The sequence below is a fragment of the Falco cherrug genome, chromosome 6 (assembly GCF_023634085.1).
Source record: "Falco cherrug isolate bFalChe1 chromosome 6, bFalChe1.pri, whole genome shotgun sequence".
Lineage (NCBI taxonomy): Eukaryota > Metazoa > Chordata > Aves > Falconiformes > Falconidae > Falco > Falco cherrug.
Window position 1 is genome coordinate 56,850,058 of NC_073702.1, and position 20,336 is coordinate 56,870,393.

General features: G+C 39.4%; 1 protein-coding gene across 6 annotated transcripts in view; it reads left to right on the forward strand.

The window, feature by feature from the left end:
* Positions 1 to 20,336, forward strand: part of PTPRK (protein tyrosine phosphatase receptor type K) — a 412,555-nt gene that overhangs the window by 202,403 nt on the left and 189,816 nt on the right. For all 6 annotated transcript variants that reach the window (XM_055713989.1, XM_055713991.1, XM_055713990.1 and 3 more), the window contains exon 6: positions 3,889 to 4,063. In XM_055713989.1, the coding sequence (XP_055569964.1) occupies positions 3,889 to 4,063 (175 nt within the window). The remainder of the gene's footprint in view (positions 1 to 3,888; positions 4,064 to 20,336) is intronic.

The window sequence follows — 20,336 nt, forward strand, 5'->3', positions numbered from 1 at the left end:
GAGGAGGGGGCAAGTGGGGGCCAGCAGAAGTGGGCGCTGCTGCCAGAGTAATGTGTGTGTCAATGCAGCCAAAGTGTTGACATCTTTTGATCTCTGGAGGCATCCTGGCATCCAGCTGAGAGCTAGAGAAGGCAACTAGAGTTGACTGTAATTATTAGCAGTGGAGTGGACTTACTTTAAGGTGTTTATACTAAGAAAGGGATGGGGATGTGTAAGGTTGAACTGTCCAGGCTGATAAAAATCACAGGTATGGAAAAAAAAAAAAAAGTTCAGGAAAATTTAGAGGGTATATCACTGCAGAAAGTTATGGCATCTTATTGCTGTTTAAACAAAAAAGCAAACACCACCACTTTTTAACGTGAAAAGCTGAGAAAGAAATGCAGATAAATTTTAAATTTGTATTACGTAATAAGAAATGCACCTAAATTCTACCAATTAAATAAGATGCTGGGGTATAAATGTTTCTGGTTCTATTCAGGTTCTGGAAGATCACTAAAATTTCATTTCATATTTATTGAATGCTTGATTTCTTTCATGAGACAGAAAAGAGAAGTTTAAGGCTAATTGTTAATTTGCCTATGATTGTTTTTTAAGCTGCATAGGCTTTATTGTTGACTTTGTTTAAAATATAGATGAAGTAATTTCATTGCCTGAATGTTTTTTAATAAAATCATGTTCCTATCAAATTAAAAATAACCTTGAAGTCATAGGGGCTTATTTAAGATAATAATTTTAAATGCCTGAAATACCAGAATTAAGGAGCGTTTTCCACATGCTTGTATTTCTTTTAATCAAGTGTTTATAGAGGGTAGTTCTCTGTGAAGCCCAGAGTTATTTTCACAAAAGGAGAACTGCCTGATGGTGACCTCTCCTAAATGAGCAATTTAGGGTTATCAAATCAGACAGCAAGGGACTTGGAGGAACCAAGGATCACACAGGGTACAGCCATTACCTATTAGTATAACCTCACATTAATTTTAAATTGAATTTTTAAAACCTAATTGAGCAGCATTTTCAAGCTCTGTTCAGTGTGAGCAGGACATAAATTGAAACAGTATGTACCAGGAACCATCTAATAAGCAGAGAGCACTGCTGCCTTTCTTTCCTTTCTTTTAAAATTAGTAGTAATGCCCTGACATTAAAAAGAAGAATTTAATTAAGAGATCATGGCAGTGCATCTGAACTCTGACTGGCTAATGGCTTACCAGTGTAAAGGATATGCATGAAAATGAATGCAGAGTATTTTCTTTAACATTCATTTTTAAGTGAGAACTCTCTTCTGTTTGAACTTGTCATCATTTTAATGATGGGAAAATATTTTAATGGATAAGCTGTACGTGAAGATAGACTTTGAAGATGTAATTGTGCAGTTGGACTCCCAAGAAACAAATCCTAATACAGAGAAATTTGAGCAACTACTCTAAGCCTTATAAGATAAAGTGGTAGGAAATCACTGATGTAAATAGAAAAGAAAATCTTAGGCTTTGTTGTTGGAGTAGAACTGTAAAGCTTGTTAAATTTCATTTTGATTAATTGCTCTGAAAGTACATTAATATTTCATTTTAAGTAGTAGCCCCGTTCACTTTGTTTCTCACGGTGAAGCATGCAGACGAGCTTAAGTAAGCAAGTTCCGAGCTTTGGAGGGTAAATTATTTCACACAGCAAGCTTGGATGTGCTTCTCTGCTGCAGATTGAGCACTTGGCATTCAAATTTAAAGCGCTGGACTTACTGAAGGGGTGGGGGGGGGGGTGGGGGGTGGGGTGGGGAGTCCTTCATTTTAGAAAACTCCCTAATATTTATTTTTCCCTTCACAACAGAGCAGGAATGACTGCATAGGTTACATAGGTTACTTGTCAAGTCTGCTGTCATACTATTTTTAAAAATATGCCTTCCATTTGTTATATGCTGTTTGGTCAATTTTAACGATTACATGGCGAGTTTGTGTTTAGTGGGGGAGCCTGGCTTTCCCTGGCTGGCTGGGAGTGGTGATGAGTGCACGTGCTGTGCGAGGGCACAGACAAGCACAAGAGGAAGAAAGTGCCATGAAGTCTGCTTATTTTGGTTACTTCAAGGCACTAGATACAAGTTTTATATTAAGATATCGTTCCAGAGAGTTCAAGTCTTTGGTCAAGACTGAACCGGGGCCAGGGGGGGGAAAGTAGCTTTGACAATCCTGCTTTAGGATTTTCTGGCCTGGCCCTGCAGGCAGAGCTCACCTCTGGGCAGCAGCTCCCTGATGTTTCAGCTGTAATAGCAAAGAGGGTGGGTGGAGGGAAAAAAATGGCTGGTGTCCTCATGAAATAAGGAAGAGTCACACCAATAAGCCTGATGCTGATAAAGGTGATGGCATGGTCTTTGTAGTGGAATACCAGTGACTAAAATCTGCCAGGTTTGTGTAAATGAATGTTTTCACCCAAGGCTTGCAGTGAGGTATTGGATGGTGCTTTGACTGCTGCAAGAAGGATGGCAGAAACTAAAATTCATCTGTTAAAACATATTAATAGTTAAATTATAATTTATTATATATATATATATATATATAAAAGAAGTTAATAGTTAAAATGAATATTTGTTTCGGTGAGTTTGAAGCTGTGCTGCCCCCCTGGCTAATCTACTGCAAAACTGTTTAGAGACTGACTAACCCATGCTAAGATCATGAAGGGTAGATGTAAAATGAAGTGTCTGAGTATTATGAAGTACTCCTGCCTGTGACAGGAGGCCGGCTAATACACACATACAGCATTAAATCATCTCCTTTTTCTCCCCTTTGTATTTTGCCACAGGCTTTCAGGTTATTAAATTCTGTGGCTCAGCAGTAGTGCCTCTTGTGTTAGAGAGAAAGCTCGTAGCATATAGACCTCAATGAAGTTTCTCATTCCAGGGATTGATTAGAGCTAAAAATGTCTGTGGAGGTCGCATTTTGCTATGTATCAAGCAGAGCAGGTGATGTAGTTACAAAGAAATTATCATGTCTTTCTAGGGACTGAGCAAAGCTGAGTGCTCAGAAACTGTATCCTGATCAGGGAATAACATGAGGCTGGTCCATGAGAGAGTGCAGTGACACAGGTTGTTCACCTGGTGCATGTTTCTGCATTATTTTTTTTTTTTTAAATACTAAATTTTGGTGTAAGGTCTGGTTTTTGATTAAAATCAAAATTGAGCATTTAATGTGAATGGTAATAATGAAAAAGGATCACAAAACAGCTCAAACTGTTCCTACCTTACTGACCTCTTACCCTGCCCTGCAGCTCCAGACAGATTAAATTTTTCAGTGATTTGTGATAGCTATGATTTTTTTTTTTGGAACTCTTTAAGCTCCTTCCTTTAAATGAGGTATATATTATTCCTCTTTTAGCAGCTTCCTTCCCTTCCCTTTTTATTTCAACTAGCTTTAGGTAGATAGGTAGTGCTTAGTATAATAAAAGGTACAATTTTAGAAGGTATTGAATTTGGACAGATAAGAGCTTGCATTAAAAAGGAAACATTGTCTGTTTGCTAAAAAAGAGTTGCTGAAAACTTGTGAAATCCCTCAATGCCAGGCTTGTTTAAATATTTCTTACAATACACCTGGTGTATCTGTTATAATTCTACTTAAATTTGAATGACTCTCTATAGGAGTTCAACTGCTACTGCTGGGCTCTCCTAGGATGGTTCCAGCTATGAAGCAGGGGTAATTGAGTATGCTGTGGTGCTGATGTGAGCCTGGTGGTGCTTTTCACCCCCAAACTTGAGTCTGAAATGCTTTGGAGTACTGCTTGTCTTTTGATGGGACCTCAGCACTCAGCTCTTCTACCATGAAAATTCAGCATGGGCTGAATGCATTTAGGTTTGTTCTTTTTTAGTGTATTATCATGAGATAACTCTGCCTTGGTTACTCTTATTTTCAGAGAAGAAATGGGGAAGATATACCAGTTGCTCAGACTAAAAACATCAACCACAGAAGATTTGCTGCTACCTTTAAGTTGCAAGAGGTGACAAAAACCGACCAGGATTTATACCGCTGTGTAACTCAATCAGAGAGAGGTTCTGGAGTGTCAAATTTTGCTCAACTCATTGTTCGAGGTAAAGTTTGAATTGCTTTCATTTTATCCAGCGAAATGCTCCTAATACTAGTGCTTTCTACTTAAGTCTTTTATTTAGCCTACAGGTGCCTGATCTGAAATGTTCATACAAAGATAGCTCTGTGAAGCTTCTGAAGTTGTTGTAAAATGAAAGACTGGTTTGCCAAACTTCATACGATTGCTTTCCATAGAATGCATATGAGTAAAAGCTCTGATCCTGCAATGTGTGTAACATGCCTGTATGATTTTCTTTGGATGCTGTTTGTTGAACTTAAGGTGTAAACTGTTTAACTTGTCATAAATGGTTTTACAGATAAGAGAGATTCTACTGTACTTAGTTAACAACCCCTTTTAAAATCTGTTGCCTCAAGCAGCCTGGCTGTACAGCAAATAATATGTTGTTCTGTTACCTGGGAGACAGGTACATAAAAAATAGTTGCAAATTTTCACCTGCCCAAGGACTGAGAGTATTATGGAGATGTTCTGTGGTGATTTCAACCTTTGAAGTAGGAGGAAGAAAAAGAAAATCTTGCTTCTTTCCACTTTTTGTTGTTGTTGTTGTTTTTGTTGTAACTTATTCAGAAGTCTGTTGAGGTGCAACCATAGCTTGTGTGTGGCAATGTCGAGTTGGTGATTTTTTTAATTTGTGCATTTTGTGTTCGGGAAGCATGTGATCTTGACTGGCAAAGGATGTGGTTGAATATTAGTGTTCATTTTTCACCTCCAAAAGTCGCTTGCTGTTTGGCCTCAGGTAAGCTATTAAGCCTCTCCTTGCTTAATTGTGTCACTTGTAAAATTGCCCGTTTCACTTTTAGTTGTGATGAGGATTAATGCTTTTAAATTGGGAAAATTAGTTGTACAAAATCTGTCTGTGGTGCTGCTGCCCATCGCAGGGGCTGTTTTGGCCAGTAAGCGCAGGAGTCAGGCACACAGTGGGCTCTTGCTTGACTCGTTGGTCCAGCAATGGGCTGTTTGGTCAGTTGGCATCTAGAAGTCAGCCACTGCTTTTGGAGCCAGGACAGGGACAGCAAGTTTGTCCCCAGTTTGTAGAAATAAAAGTAGCATAGGAAATTCTCGGAGGTATGTGGTATCTGGCATTTGCTGGCAGAGGTCTTTTCCCTGGGAGACCAGTTGATTGGGGTCAACTAGGTTTTATGTCTTCCATGTAACACCAATAAAAATGTGTTTTGCTGACCATACGAGGATTTAGACTGTATGTTAACAGCTTTTTTTTTTCTTTTACTCTTTCACATGTACATTTTGTCTAGCAAAGTGCAAGACTCATCCTAATAAAATTAAATTAGTCCTGTTACAGCATGAAAACAGACTTTGTTTTGTTGTTAGAAAAGCAGGGCAAATCAATGTATTTATCCAACAAATGAGTTGTGCTGGTTTTTTTCTAGTATAATAGAGCAGTAAAATGGTGTTTAAAACACGATTCCTCTCAAAAACTGAGATAACAGTATCAAACTTCATAGTACTCTGTTTTTAAATGCAATGTATTGTCCTGCTGAGAAGCTTAGGTCATTTGATAGAGAATACCATCTTTATGGCTTGAAACATAAACTTGATAACTAGCTATCTATGCAACTGCTATATAGGTTTTATATTTTAAGGTTATGTTAATTTTACTTTTTGTGAGATTTTTGGATTGGAAGCCCAAGAATTTTAATTCTTAAAAAAAAAAGAAAAGAACAGGTAGGTTTGTGTGTAGATATATATAAATATAGATATATAAATAAAAAAAAAATAAAAAGGTTAGTCTTCTAAAAACATTTTCATCTATTTGACATCATGGTAGAAAACAGATTTATGTTTTATAATAGGATTTATCGCTTGCTGTTATATTTGAAAAGCAATATACAGTAATATATTTTCTTGTTTGTCTGGATAACCACTAAATAAATCTTGTTAGCCAAAAAAGCATACCCATACCCTTAGGGATCAGCTACCCCGGTGTTAAAACTGTACTGAAAATTAACCATAATGACAGGTCCTATATCTCAGTGGCACTTTAAAGCTGACATCCTGCTATATGGATACAAAAGATGATAATTTTAAAGGAAATTTTTGGGCCACTGATACGAATTGCCTTTAATAAGAGCTGGCATAGTATTGCCCGTTGTCAAAGATGACCCGGGGGAAGAGTTTATTAGTGCATTTTCTTCTAAACTGGAAGTGACAGGGCATGCTTGGGGCCCTTTTGTTACTGTTTGTAACAAATGAAAATTTCGCTGCAGAATTCTCATGCTGAAGTGTATTGATCTGTGTGTTCTCACAGCCAGAGGAGGGGAAAAAAAAATGATGAAACACAATTTACTTTGTCATGGCTTTAGTATTGCTTCCAGATCATTTTGAGTAATGATAAGGTCTTCAGTTTGTAGAAGCCAAACCTTATTGACAGCACTGGTTATTAGAGAGCGAGGGATGAGGAACAATTGTTGCCCAGTAATTCAAAACCTGGGTGTTTAGGTATGTGGCAGAGATCCTTACATCTTCCACGTCTACAGACCCATGGTACCATAATATAGGTGTAGAGGCATCTGATACTTTTCTGATTGGCAGTCCATAAATTACTCTTGGTAATGAAAATTTCCGGCTGTATAATGTACATCATGTTGAATCATCATTATTTCATTCTGAGCTGCAACAAAAGAATTACTTTTAGTGGAGTTCTGAACTTTATTACAAATGTAGTTACCTGGGAGGGATGGCGTACATTTAAAGACCCTGAGAGGGGATAACTCAATCACTGTGATAAAATTTTTTTTGTAGAAAAATCAGACTAGGGTAGGATTTGCAATTCACTTACGACATTTTACCAAAAGTAGTTCCAGTCAATGTTGTAATGTCTCATCTTTGCTTAGAGCTGGTTTTCAGCTTCCAACTCAGTGGCTGCATTGTAGTGATTGTTTTTACATGGTTTCTATGGCATTGCTGTCATTCTTGGATAGTGTAGAAGCACGTTCCCTTTCCCATTCCCTTTACAAGAAGCTTGGTGCTGCCATTACTGACTTATCCTCCTGAATATGTCCATCTAATTAATCATCTATTTGTATTTTCCCTTGGTGGCTGTAAAATTGGGGATTTCTGGGAAGGTAACTTCTTGAAGTCTTCAGAGTTGTCTGCACTGGAACTTGAGGGAGATGCTGGGAGGAACAGTAGCTGTGATGGGCAAGAGTGAACAAGAAGACACTGACAGTTCTTTTTACTGGTTTCTTACTTCCTTTTGAAAACAAGTGTATCACGATCTCAAAGTCCTTAAAGTCTTCTAAAACTTCTAAAAAGTCCTTTTGCTACCTAACATGGAATTGTAGAAATTAAGTGCCCAAAGACAACACCTGTTCCCCGGCTCATGTGTTTACTTGATATATACAGTTGTGTACACATTCCAAGTTACAGTACCAAATGCGGTAATCCTCAATCAGTTAAGAACTTAGCCCTGTAATCAGTTCTTTTACTCTGTCATTGCTCAGAGCTCTTAAACACAGACTAGAATATTTGTCTAAAGTTGGCAATATTTATCAGAAAAGTAGTCTTGTGCATCAGGAAGCGAGGTAGTTTTAATCACAGCAATTGTGGTCAATTTCTGGATTGACTTGGCATGTTAAAAGTGGCTGTCAGGAGGAGATGAAGCTGATGTTGCATTGTTGTGTTGTTTGTTATCAGAACTTTGTAAAATAATCCAAATTCAGTTTGTCTCTGATTGGAACCTCTTAAACTCTGGCAGTCCTGCAGGGACCATGAATAAAATCACTATTTACTTTGGCTGCAGTGTACCTGGAAGATCCACATGAGTCATAATTTTCTATTTTGTTTTATTTTCAGAAAACAGCACTTTGTTGCTTCGATTGTCAAAAAAAAAAAGCAGCAGACCAGTCTCTCAAATGATATGATAATGGATTATGCTTTGTCAAGTGTTTGTATGCTTTCCCGAGTTTCTTTTCCTTTAAAGTAGCTACATGTTGTTAGCAGACTAATTGTACAAAACCTTATATTATGCCATTAAATACTACAATATCAGCAGGAAATGTGGTGTGTTTTATGTAGTGGATCTTACATAGATACTTGGAAGAAAATGTGGATTAGTGTTAAAGACAGGGAAGAAAAATAAGGGGGAAAAAATATCCGTGAATAGCTCTACCATGTGTCTGGTTCCACTGGTAAGTTCCTAAGTTTTATTTGAGTTGTAAATTATAAATTGTTTTTAATGTTTTTACTAGGTGGATGTGGCTTTTCTTTTTAAATTTTCTTCATCCAACCCAAACAGCTCTTTTGTGGTGGTGTCAAAGCAAGGGGAGGCCTACACCTTGTTTTATCATTCCAGTATGGAATTATATTCATGTCCCTGATGAATGCAAGTTAGAAACAGAAAGGAAAAGAAAAGCAGTTTTTCTCTACTGTCTTCTGACTGTTCTTCCAGAAATCACAAGTTCTGGTAAACTGACCTGTTTCTATGAGTTTATTAACGCGAAAGGGGCTATTTTGTTTCTTGTATTTGCTTTGACGTGGCAAGCACTCTCTCCTCTACGGCTGTTTTAGGGGCCAGGCATGTGTGTGTGTGTCATTATATTCTTCTTGGTTTCCCTTCCTGGACTTAGTTTGCCATCAGGAGCAGTTCTTACTATGTAAGTCTGTCAGTGACATTTCTGCCTTTCGTGTTAGAAATCCTTTTAGGGATTTTATATAGGAAAACCAACAATTTGGCTGGTCCCTGGTGATGCCAGAACACTGTGAAGATGGAGCTTGCCCCGGCGGCAAGTATTTCTCACAGGAGCATTATTTTTTTATCTTACAAGAAGTCTCTGAAGTACTTCCATTTGAGAAAGTTGTGGACCAAAGTTCACTTTCCAAATTTCACTAATACTTATTTTGTTTGGGAAAAAACTTGAACTCTCCAGACTTGCTCCAGATAAGTGTCCTCAGTTTTGATACCTGGTTTATTTGTTCAGTATAATAGCAGACTAAAAAATATGCCAAGGAGAGCACTAGGTGGAAGATAAAAGTAAATAAAATTCAGTAGTCTGAATATATACTCTCTTCTTGCAAATACGCTGGCTCTTTCTGTACCAGTTTTGCAAAATGACCCACGTCTGTTATCCAGTATTAAGTTCTCTGAATAGTAGATTTTATGTTTTTTGCACTTCTGATCATATCAGCTGCCATCATAAATGCTAGACAGATCAGGTTATTAGTGATACTTTGTAACGTGTTCAGAAATTCAGTCTCCAGAGACTGGTGATAGGTAACAGGGCTTTGGACTGTATCTTTGAAGAGTCTTAAGCTGCATCTTTGGGTGTGCATGTCTCTGAATTGACTAAATTTCAGAGCAAAGGGGAAACTAGAGAGAGAGAGATTCCACAGTCCAAGTTGTTGAAATCTGTGGCATTTACATCATTATCTTGGCTAAGTGCCCCTTTGAATCATCACCAGACTTCTATAGGAGTAAGCAAACATTTCAATTGTGACTTGGAAAATGCATGTGGTTGCTATGCTTGGTTAAGAAGATGCATTCCTGGAGTACAAATTTTAATACTGTTACTTATTTTGGACCCCCAGCCCACCTTCAGTACTATTTTATATTCCAAGTTTTCCCATTAGTGGAAGCCTAATGCTCTCACGATTGTACCCCTGTAGGAAAAGCAGATGTCAATGTCTTAATGACTTTGCTGCAGTTGAAAAAATAATGAAATGACTTTGTGGAGGTTTTCTAAACTTTGCTGATACACACCTGAAATATAACTTGTGTTTTAAAGTGTAAGCATCCTTCAGAGAGTCCAGGATCCAATTAACTTAATCTCTTTGTGGCATTGTCTGGTTTTCATTTCGCTACTGTATTAAGATCTTATCCTCCTTAAACAGGTTTAACACAGGAATCTTCCTATTTTCAATCCTCTGTTTCTTAAGCTGGTAAGGAGGGACTGTCACCCTGAAGTCAAGTCCTGCCTCCTTTACATAAGAAGAATGAAACAAGAATGTAGGAAAATACTTCGGTAAGTCTATACGTTCACAGATAATAAATTGAGCCAGATAGTAGTCCCAAGCTCTTCATAAATCTACCATACCAGAAAGAGTAGCAGCCTCACTTTCTTCTCAGGCAACTCTTCAGTGCAAGTAACTCTGCTTGCCCTAAGGCAACTTTGTCTCTGGTTTATGTAATTAATAGGTGCATTGCTTATTTTCTTTAGAAAGCATGGGAAAGTTGCTTTTCCTGGAGAAACACAAGGAAATACTTTTCTACTAGATTTTTGAAAGAAGCCGAAGAGACTTAGATTTGGGGTTATACTTGAAATGATGGAATTGGGGAATGGTTGCGGTGGAAGGGATCTCTGGAGGTCATCTGGTCCAGCCCCCTTGCTTAAGCAGAACCACCTAGGGACAGTTTCTTGGGACTGTGTGACTTCTGAATATCTCCAAGGATGGAGACTCAACAACCTCCCTGGGGCATTCTGTGCCAGTGCTTGGTCACCCTTACAGTGGAAAAGCATTTTTTTGGTGTTCAGACAACCCTCCCATGTTCCAGTTTATGCCCATTGCCACTGGCACTGGGCACTACTGAAAAGAGTGTAGCTCCGTCTTCTTTGCACCCTTCCTTCAGATGTTTATACATATTGGCACCCCCTGAGTCTTTTCTTCTACAAGCTGACCAGTACCAGCTCTCTCAGCCTTTCCTCACAGGAGAGGTGCTCCAGCCCTTCAGCATCTTTGGACATCCCTTCACTGGACTCCCTTCAGTATGTCCATGTCTCTCTTGTAGTGGGGAGTTCAGCACTGGAACCAGCACTTGATCTGTAGCCTCACCAGTGCTGAGAGGATCACCTCCCTCAACTTGCTGGCAATAGTTTCTCTAAGGCACCCCAGGATACCATTAGCCTTTTTTTTTTCTGCCCCAAGCGGCACATTGCTGGCTCATGTTCAACATGGTGTCTACCAGAACCCCTGGGTCGTCTTCTGTCAACTGCTTTCCAGCCGGGTGGCCCCCAGCATATGCTGGTGCATGGGGTTGTTCCTCCCCTGGTATAGGACTTTGCACTTACCCTTGCTGAACTTTAACTCTTCTCAACCCATTTCTCCAGCCTGTCGAGATCCCTCTGGATGACAGTGTGACCCTCTGGCTTATCAGCCACTCCTCCCAGTTTGACGTCAAATTTGTTGAGGGTGTACTGTGTCCCATCATCCAGATCACTAATGGACATGTTAAACATGATATGCTGCAACGCTTTGTGGCAGTCAGTTTGATTGTTTACTTTTTTACAAGGGAGGAGCAAGGTGCTTTCATTTCAAAGTCCTTTCATATGTATATGACTTTTCAAAGTTTGTGTGGTACTGTCACTAAAAGTAAAACCTTGTATTCTTGACAAAGATTAGTCTCCTGTTTGGTGTGGTGGACTCTGCTTAGCCAACAGATTCATTGCAGTGTTGGCTTAGTTTGGGTGGAGAGTGTTTCTATGTCCTCATAATCCTCTTGAAGTCTTTAATATGAATTGTTGCTTTATTGTAGTGCTGTGATTTGTTCTCCAGGAAGATCTGAAACATGTAAGGTAAAGCACACATTTTGCTTTTCTCTCATAAGACATGAGTTTTTTACTGCTTGATGTAGTCTAAATCAATATTCTCATTAGGCAAAAGCTAGCCTTTTCACTGCTGGTACACATCGTTTTACTGTATTGCCTGAACTTTAAGGTGACTGATCTGGATCAGAGCAAAAGCCAAAGTCCTGTAGCCCAGTGTCCTGCCTGTGGCTGAGCTCAGTAGCTGGTGTTTGGGGCAGGGTATCAGAGAAGAGCATACGTAGAGGTGTCCCTTGTTGGCACAGGAGTGTACCTTTGCAGGGGTCTGTGCTTCAGACATCTTTCAAGGAAGGGGCAATACTTTCTGAGCTTAGACGTCAGCATTATGCCTCAGTTTCTCATTCAGGGAGATGGGCGAGTGTAGAGCAGAGGGGCGAAGTACAGAGGCAGAGATTACTGCTTGTCTTAACTCGTTTCTTCTTGAAAGTATGTTGTTTGCTCTACAGATGAAACCACAGAGCCTGTGAAAAGCGTTAAGCAGATACTAACAAAATACAAAATTAATGGTTACATCAAAAAGTGACCGTGCAAGGTGATTGAGCTGATATGAGGTGCCTTTTTTCAATCATTATTTTAATTAGATCCTCTCCTAACCAGTCAAACTCAATCCTGTTATCACTCACAGGTAGGAGTGGATAATGTATAACCTCTTGCGTTAAAGCATAGATTTATGACCTCTGTAGAGTTTTGCATAACTGCTGAATTTCTTTGCATATCGATCATAACTTAAAAAGTGCCTAATAAAAAAATAACCGTGCAGAAACCAAACTAGACTCACAGTTAACTAATTAACTGATTTGGTGCAAGGGACATTATTTACATTTTTCATTGCCTGATGTATACTGTCTCCTGACATCTGTGGTGGATGCTGATGCTGTGTGGCACTTTGGTTTGTGAGTGCAAGCAACGAGCAGTTCCTTTTGTGTTTCTTCCAAGGCTTCATCCCACCTGTATGAGAGCACGTGGGATAGCAAACCCTGTGGAAGTCCTCTTACCTTCTCTCTCCTCCATGCGCTTCTCAGTGGACACCATGATGGGAACTCTTTTTCCATAGGGTCTGAGTGGGAACCAGCAGGACAAAGGGAAAAAAGATGAGGAGGAAGACTGGGGATGCTGGTAATTAGCCAGACCAATGTTTACTGGGATATTTTTATTTATTTTTTGAGTATTGCTTTTGTATACCTTAAGCTGATACGTTTCTAGGCATTTGACCACTTTTCGAACTACAAAAAGTGTTTCTTATCTATTTCCTAATTATTAGGTGCAACACTATTTTGTGTGCCATTAGGTGTGACGCTGTTTTATGTCCAAGAATGAACATGTAGTTAGGCCTGACTGGTTTTCTGATGGTTGTCTTTGACCGGGTACATTAATGAACATTCAGACAGGAATGTGCTTTCAAAGCAAATCTTCAGATTGTCCCAACTTCCTGACCCTCAGCTCTTGTCAGACCAAGGGAACTACCTTTCAGAGGGAAGTAAACCAAAAGGCAGGCGCACGTAATGCTTTCCAGCTGCCGGTAGGCTTTCAGTCATGACTAATGCTCATCTCTGGCAAAACTAACTGAAGCACCATAGAGGGGGTTGCTGGGTCCTTATCACTGACTCCTTCGCTCTGCAGGTCTGCTCCTGTTCTCCCACACCACTTGCTGACACAGTATTAGAGAAATCCCACCAGTTCATGAAACGTTTTTTTTTTTCTCGCCTCCACCAAGATTAACCCAGAAAAAGAACTTTTGAAGTTAGGTTTGTAATCCTGGTCCCTCTTGCCACGTGGAGGAGGAATGCCTATGCTGGCCCAAGAGGTAGCTGTCCAGGACCAGGGAGGGCTGAGGCTGGGCAGGGCTTCAAGGGATCACTGGTCATTTTTCAGGTGAAGTGACGGTGAAAGGGCAGCTGTTGGCAGGAGCCTTTGCTCCTCTCCCGTGTCCCTAGCCGTGCACAATCCCTCTCCTCCTTCTCTTGGCTCTAGGGCTCATGTCACTTCAGTGGCCTGGTTCAACAAGCAAAATGGGCATCGAGCTACTCCCTCTCAGCCTGGCTGGGACACCTGTGCCTTACTGGGGAGCACAGTCAGCTCGCCAGAGCTGGGCCGGGAGCCCAGAGTGGGAAGAGGGCAGGAAAAGGCTCTGTGCCTGCTTACCAGGCAATGGGCTGCTACTTGTCCTTGTCAGGTCTTGTGGAGACCTCACCATGGTTTGGCAGTAAAATAAATACAGCTGTAGGGTTAATCAAAGTCAGTGGAAGCCTATAATAGGAAGTAGTGACCTGGGATGAACTTGGCCAGGCAGCTCGTGGTTGCAGAGGAGTTAACTGTGTGCAGCAGGCTTAGTGCCGGCTTTAGGTAATGGGTCTTCTTCCTCTGTGGCAGAGCAGGTATTATCAGCCCCTCTACAGGCAGCATAAGCTGGGTATCACCTGCTCTGCCTAATCCAGCAAAGCCAAGATACGATGCGGCTTCAACTCAACCCTGTTCAAAATTGTGTTGCTGGTGATACCACATGTGGTATTAATGATTTATTGCGTGAGTATGGTCTCACCATTTAGGTGTTGTCCTGTACCGCTGTCATTTTCTTATGTGCTGCTTTATTAGGAAAGTACACAGGTGAATCCAACCAGCAAATAAAACATTTGGGAAATTAAAATGTAATCACTCTCAACAGTGGGATCCCTGTTTGCCTTTAGATTTGATGGGAGGAAGTGCAAAGAAAAGAAAGAGGCGAAGAAAAAACACTTGGCAGGTGTCACTTCAGGGAAGAAATGAGAGGGTTTCTTTGTTTCTTATATCTCCGTTCTATCCAAGTACAATGATATGAAAATCGTTTGCAGTAACGTGATTTTTCTCATCTTAATTAGAGGTGTCTCCAGACTGCCCCACCACATCAGTGCTGTATTTCACTTGGATAATTTCCCTTCCAGTATCTGGTCTGTCTCTACGTTTGTTTAAATCAAATGTTTCATTTGAATACTGCAGCTCAGGATGGTCTGTCTCAGTTTAAATGCCATTGACGTTAGCAGGGAGGTTAAGCAAATATTTACTTAAGGGTAGACAAAGTTCCCTTACCTGCCATCATTTTCCAGTTTGGGGGAGGGGAAAACCCCTCTAGGTTTGACATCTCTGTGTATTGTGCAGGGTTTTTAAAAAGTGTGCCGATGAGTAGATGCATGGTAATGATGAAAAGGAGTGCATTTGGAATTCAACATAGATGGCAGAAAATGCAGGATGTCAGCGAAGCCATATATTAAAGGGAATTTGAATTGGAAACTGAATCCCAGCCTGCCACTGGGGGCATTTTGATCATTTTGATTTATTAAACTTTTATAGCAGCATTCAGATGAAGCTGAATTAAAACGCTTAGTCTTGGGTGGTTTATGGTACACAAGTCATCATGCTAGTGAAGTCTTGCCATGATCAATGGAGAGTTAATCTAAGTTCCTTTTTGAATGCAGGTGCACCTGTGTGCTTTAGTATGTATTTAAAAATCTAATAGTGTTCTGATACTGAATCACTTAACAAAAATACAAAGTGAAGCCACCACTGACATTAATTTTCAGCTGCATTTGAGTGAATCTTGCTATTAAATTGTAGATGAACTGCAGAAACACAAACTGCATATATATTCCTATACCGATTTTATATTTTAATAATTATGAGTTGTGAAATACCTAGCTATGGAAAAATAGCAATATTTCCTTGGAAATGGATCATATTCCTAAAGGCATAAGATGCCTGCACTGTAGTACTGTCCTGACCATCTGCCGGCTTCAGCAGCTGTACATAGTCTTACTGAGCACTGTCTCTGCAATAAAAAGAGATCAATTACTATTAGAGTGGCACTGCAGGTTAAAGGCATTACAGGTTCGCACTCAGTTTTCCAGCAGAGAGATGATGCTTAGCTGCAAATGGGGAATGATGCAAAAGATGGATGAGGCAGAGTTCAAGGAGCAGTAATGTGAGGGTCCGGCACTATCATTCCAAGCTGTCTCAGAGACATGATGGATGGTTCAGTGGCAAGAAGCAATAATACCAGGTGATGAGAGATTCATCTCCAGATCTTGAGCCCACTGCATGCTGTCTACCTGTTGGTGTTCTAGTGGCATAATGATTCCTGATGCGTTATGAAGAGCTAAATTACTGTACTTAAGCAACTAAACTGGTATGTTGAATTTAGTAACCCAGATTTTTTGGCAGCTGCTAGAAAAGCAAGTAGCATATCAAATGCTCCTGCACATTGTAAATTTAATTACCTCATATTTATGCATAGTACTTGTTGACAGGATCTTGTAAGCTATGCTAATATGGTAGGTAATTTGTTACCTCCAGAAATCACTTTCCATGTGCCTTCTGATCATTATCATGAAACATGATAAATGATCTAGCCCATGAGGTGTAAAGGAAAATGAAATGGATAATTAGATTCTATGTCTAAATTGTAGCTGGAATAGTTGTTGCAATTATTGGAATTTATCTCATAAAAATATGCTTTGCGATATACTAGTGACCTTCAATCATCTTGGTTGGGGCATTATTTGAGGATAATTTTAAAGAGATTACAAAAAGTTTACTCAGAGTAGTTTGGATATAAGTGTTTTTTCTTTCCTAAAGAGTTTTAAATATTTGTCTGTTTAATAAATCATATCACAGGATTATCCTGCAGTGTTAACTGCTAGAAGATAGTCTATTTGCAGAATTCTACAGAAAATGGTGAGAACCTTATCTGCCCCTCCTGAAGAAGAGGGAAGCTTAGTTACGTAGAGAAAGGAAGTTTTCTTCCTGCTGAGATGCAGTGTTGAATTTGAATGTGATGGTTTGCTAGAGAGCTTGTCATTGAGACTGATAGAACTGCAAACAGGCACGTCTTGGAGAAGGTTTAAGGAGTGTTATAAGGAAAATGAATGTGTTTCCCCTGTTCCCCAGGTATGGGAATGCTGCTAGTGGCAAGAGTTTGTGCCCTGCCTTCTTGGAGAGGAAGGATGACACTGTTGTGCGGGGACTGAAATTTGAGTTTTCAGCTCTTCCCTAAATGTAGTGTGATTTTGAAGTGTGTGTGTTATTTTTGGTTGGTTGGTTAGTTTGGGTTTTTTAAACTGCTTTGTGCCCAGGACCTCTTCTGTAACTTTTCATGTAGTTATTCTCTGTCCCTTTTTCTTAGCCATTTAACTTCTATAACTTGTAGTGTATATTGTATTGCCAAACATTTTGAGTTTACCATCCCAGTTGATATCTGTATGTGGTAATAAGTGCAGTTTTTCACTTTCCAGATTGTTTATTAGTAAATGAAAGAGAAAATTTCCACTCATGAGCTTGTGGACCAAACAGATGCAAACCTCAGTGAACCGTGTTAGCAAAAAGTGAGAGTACCTTCTTAGGAATCAAAAACTGCATAGAATTTGCCTATATTAGAAACCTTACAGCCTAATAAAAATGATTAGTAGGGATAGTAGGGAAAATCTTTCAACACTCACTTTACATGCATTACCTTTATCCTCCTGGAAAGGAGGATTTAAGTACAAAATATGTTCTTAAACAATGTGATCTGAAAGGCTCAGATCTTGCATGTTGTTGGGTCAAGGCTTGTAAAATAGGGTTGACATCCAATGAGGACTTCTTGTATTATTAAGAATTATAGTCCTAACTTTGTGTAAATTACTGAATTTGAATAAAGAAATAACAGTAAAGATACTTTGCTCAATTTAGAGGTTTTGTTTAGCTATTTTCCCCAAATAAATTAATTATACCTTCACTGAATTTAAGCTTTTTTTGTAATTGCCAAGCATCTTATAAGTTAGTTTCTGTAGCCCAGTGCAATGTTTTATTCAGTTTTTTCAGTATTTATATTAACTTTTTGCTCCTTGTGTCTGTTTTGTAGTAGATTCCGTAAGCCATATGGAACTGTACCTGTTTGTGGACACGGAAGAATACTACAAAGTGTCAATGCCATACATGTTTTTTGTAAAGCTGTCTGTAGACCAGCTTACTCATTTCCTGGGGAAATCAAGATTAGTGTATTGTATTGATTTCCAGATCTATTTCACTATCTAATTCTTATATATATATATATATACACATACATATATATATATATGTGTGTGTGTATATATATATATACACTTTTTTTTTTTACCCTGAAGTTGTAGTTCACAGTTTATGTGGAAATCTCAGGTTTATTCTTACATTTACAACCTTGTGGTAACATAAGGTGATTGTTAGGTGTTTTTTTTTGTTTTTGAGGTTTCTTCAAACAACTAGAGATGTAAAGGCTACTGCTTTTGAAGGGAGATATGAGTAAACCAGATACTTTGCTTTGGCTTAAAAGTTGAGATTGTAGTCTCATGATTGTTTGTGCTTGCTTTGAACTTCACTCTAACTTTGAAATGTGGTGACAGTAGTTAGAATTATCTTGACTAATGATATATTCTTTGAATTTCCACTTCTCTTGGACTGGGTGACTTGTATGTCCTAGAGAAAACAAGATACACTCAGTGTGATCAAGCTTCTGATCTATGGGTTGCATCACCAGCCATGGGAGTATTTTCCCCTTCTCTTTATTGGGAATAGAAAGGAGCAGCTGTCTGGGAGTATACAAAGCACTGCTTCATGATGGCAAACATATACTTCCAAGGTTCATTTGTAGGGTGGATTTATTTTAATATGTGGGGTTGTGGCACAGTTCTTCCTTTGGACATACGCAGCGTAGCACTTGGTCACCTTAGTGGACTGAGGAAGAGGTCTCTTGTATTTCTGTAGCTGAAGGCTTGGGTCATCTTACAGTATAGAGGTTTTCCCCTTGCAAGCCAGACAGGAACATCCTGTAGCATTTCTGTGTCTTTTTGCCCCTTTCTAGTCTAGTCCACCCCTGTCCCAAGGCAAGGGGAAAGGTGTTGATTCAGAATATAAGAAGAAAAGCAGCATTTCTGCAGGTGACCCTCCCATGCTCTCAAACCAGCTTCTGATTTCTGTGGTGTCTGAAGACAAAAGAGTGAGCAAAGCCAGTACAGTTTTTCCAAGTATAGTGGTGACTGAAGCAACAACTGCTTAGTTCTTTAACAAGTTAAAGGAGTTTGGGTGAAATCAATGGAGCTCGACATTTTTATAGTGGACAAGCCAGAGTCGTGCCTGTGATGTTTTTTTCCATTTTGCTTTTACTTAGGTGAAACATGGCATATGTTCCAAGAAGCTGGTAAAGTAGACAACTGTGGGGAAAAAACCTTGCTGCAAACTCACTATTGGTATTTCTGCAGAGATACTTTTCTTCCCGTTGTTCCAGGAGCAGCTTTAGACTGTTATTTGAAGCAAGGGACTCAAACCTTACTCCTGTGATGACTCTGCTAGCTCACTGCCTGCTGCCTGCAAAGTTCACTTGTCCTCTCAAACCAAGGCATTTGGCCTATGCTCCCATCCAAGAAACCAAATCAGCTTTGCTACTAATTTTTTAGTTGGCATCATGTTAATGCATCGTCCAGACTATGTGCCTCTCCTCTGTCTGGTTCTGCAGGGGAGCAACTTGTCTCGCCAGATTTCTCATGCCTCTTGACTCTTGCGTTGGCTGTCCTTCAGCAAGTTAACGAAGTGATGTGACACACATTCACAGGTTGCCATTAATACCCTTCTCTGCTAGTTCTCATGAGTATGGCATGCTGCAATCCTCTCTTTTGACATTGCCTTCTCTCTCTGATTTTTTAATTTTGTACCAGTAGACCCTCTGTTAGACTTTCTGCAATATGATTTAACTCTGCCATCTTTTGTGCGCTACCTGCAGGTTGTCACTTTCATCAGTGGAGCTGCAAAAAAGCTGTCAGGTTGAATGCGCCAATAAATGACAATGAGGTAATTGAAAGATGGTTAAAAAGTCTATTTTACTAGAAAGAGTAACTTGTTTCCTAAAAGGTTTTGTAAAAGCCATATAATTGGACACTTCAAGAAAAAGATAGAACTGTGCCAACTTTCTCGCTGGCTGTAGACATGTTCACGATATATTTTGAGTTCAGGCTTAGAGACTGCTCTTCTTCCCTGAGATTTGTCTTTGGTTTATGTGAGAACCTGCCTCCACCTTCTCATTTTTTCTTTTCACTGCTGAAGTTCTTTAATTTCAGCTATTTCTTAATGCCGTTTTAGGAATCTGTTTGACCTTCCTCTTGCATTTTTCATTCAACATGGCTGCTTAAAGAAATATTTCATGAGTTTTATTTTTCCTGGGAACACCTCCAATACTTGACCTCCAAGTATGTGGACTTTGCAACAGAAAGAATTGTGCCCCAGTGACACTTCTCTTCCCCCTAAATTACCCTTGTTATCAGTGACATTTTCACGAGTAGAAACAAAGTGATCCTCCTGTTTTACTTATAGTTGTTCCAGGAGCAGCTTTAGCCTGTTCTTTGAATAATATAAAAGGTTAAAGAATTGATTGAGAGAGCGCAGGCTGTTTTTTTTGTTCAGGCCAAGCCAAATGGCTTTCAAAAGTTTATCAAGCAACTTTTTGGAGTTGCAGACAGATAAGAAGGGTTTAATTCATGTTTTGTTTTGACCACATTTTGTTGCCCTTTATGTATAAACAAAATGAACCCCAAAAGAGTAATTTAATGGTATGTCAGTGCTTCCAGGCTGGAACAAAGAGTTTGTTAAAAATATGTAATGAAAGGAGGAGAATGCTCTTGCTTTGAAGCTGAACGTTTGTACAGCTGCTAGTGCTTACATCAAAAAGGT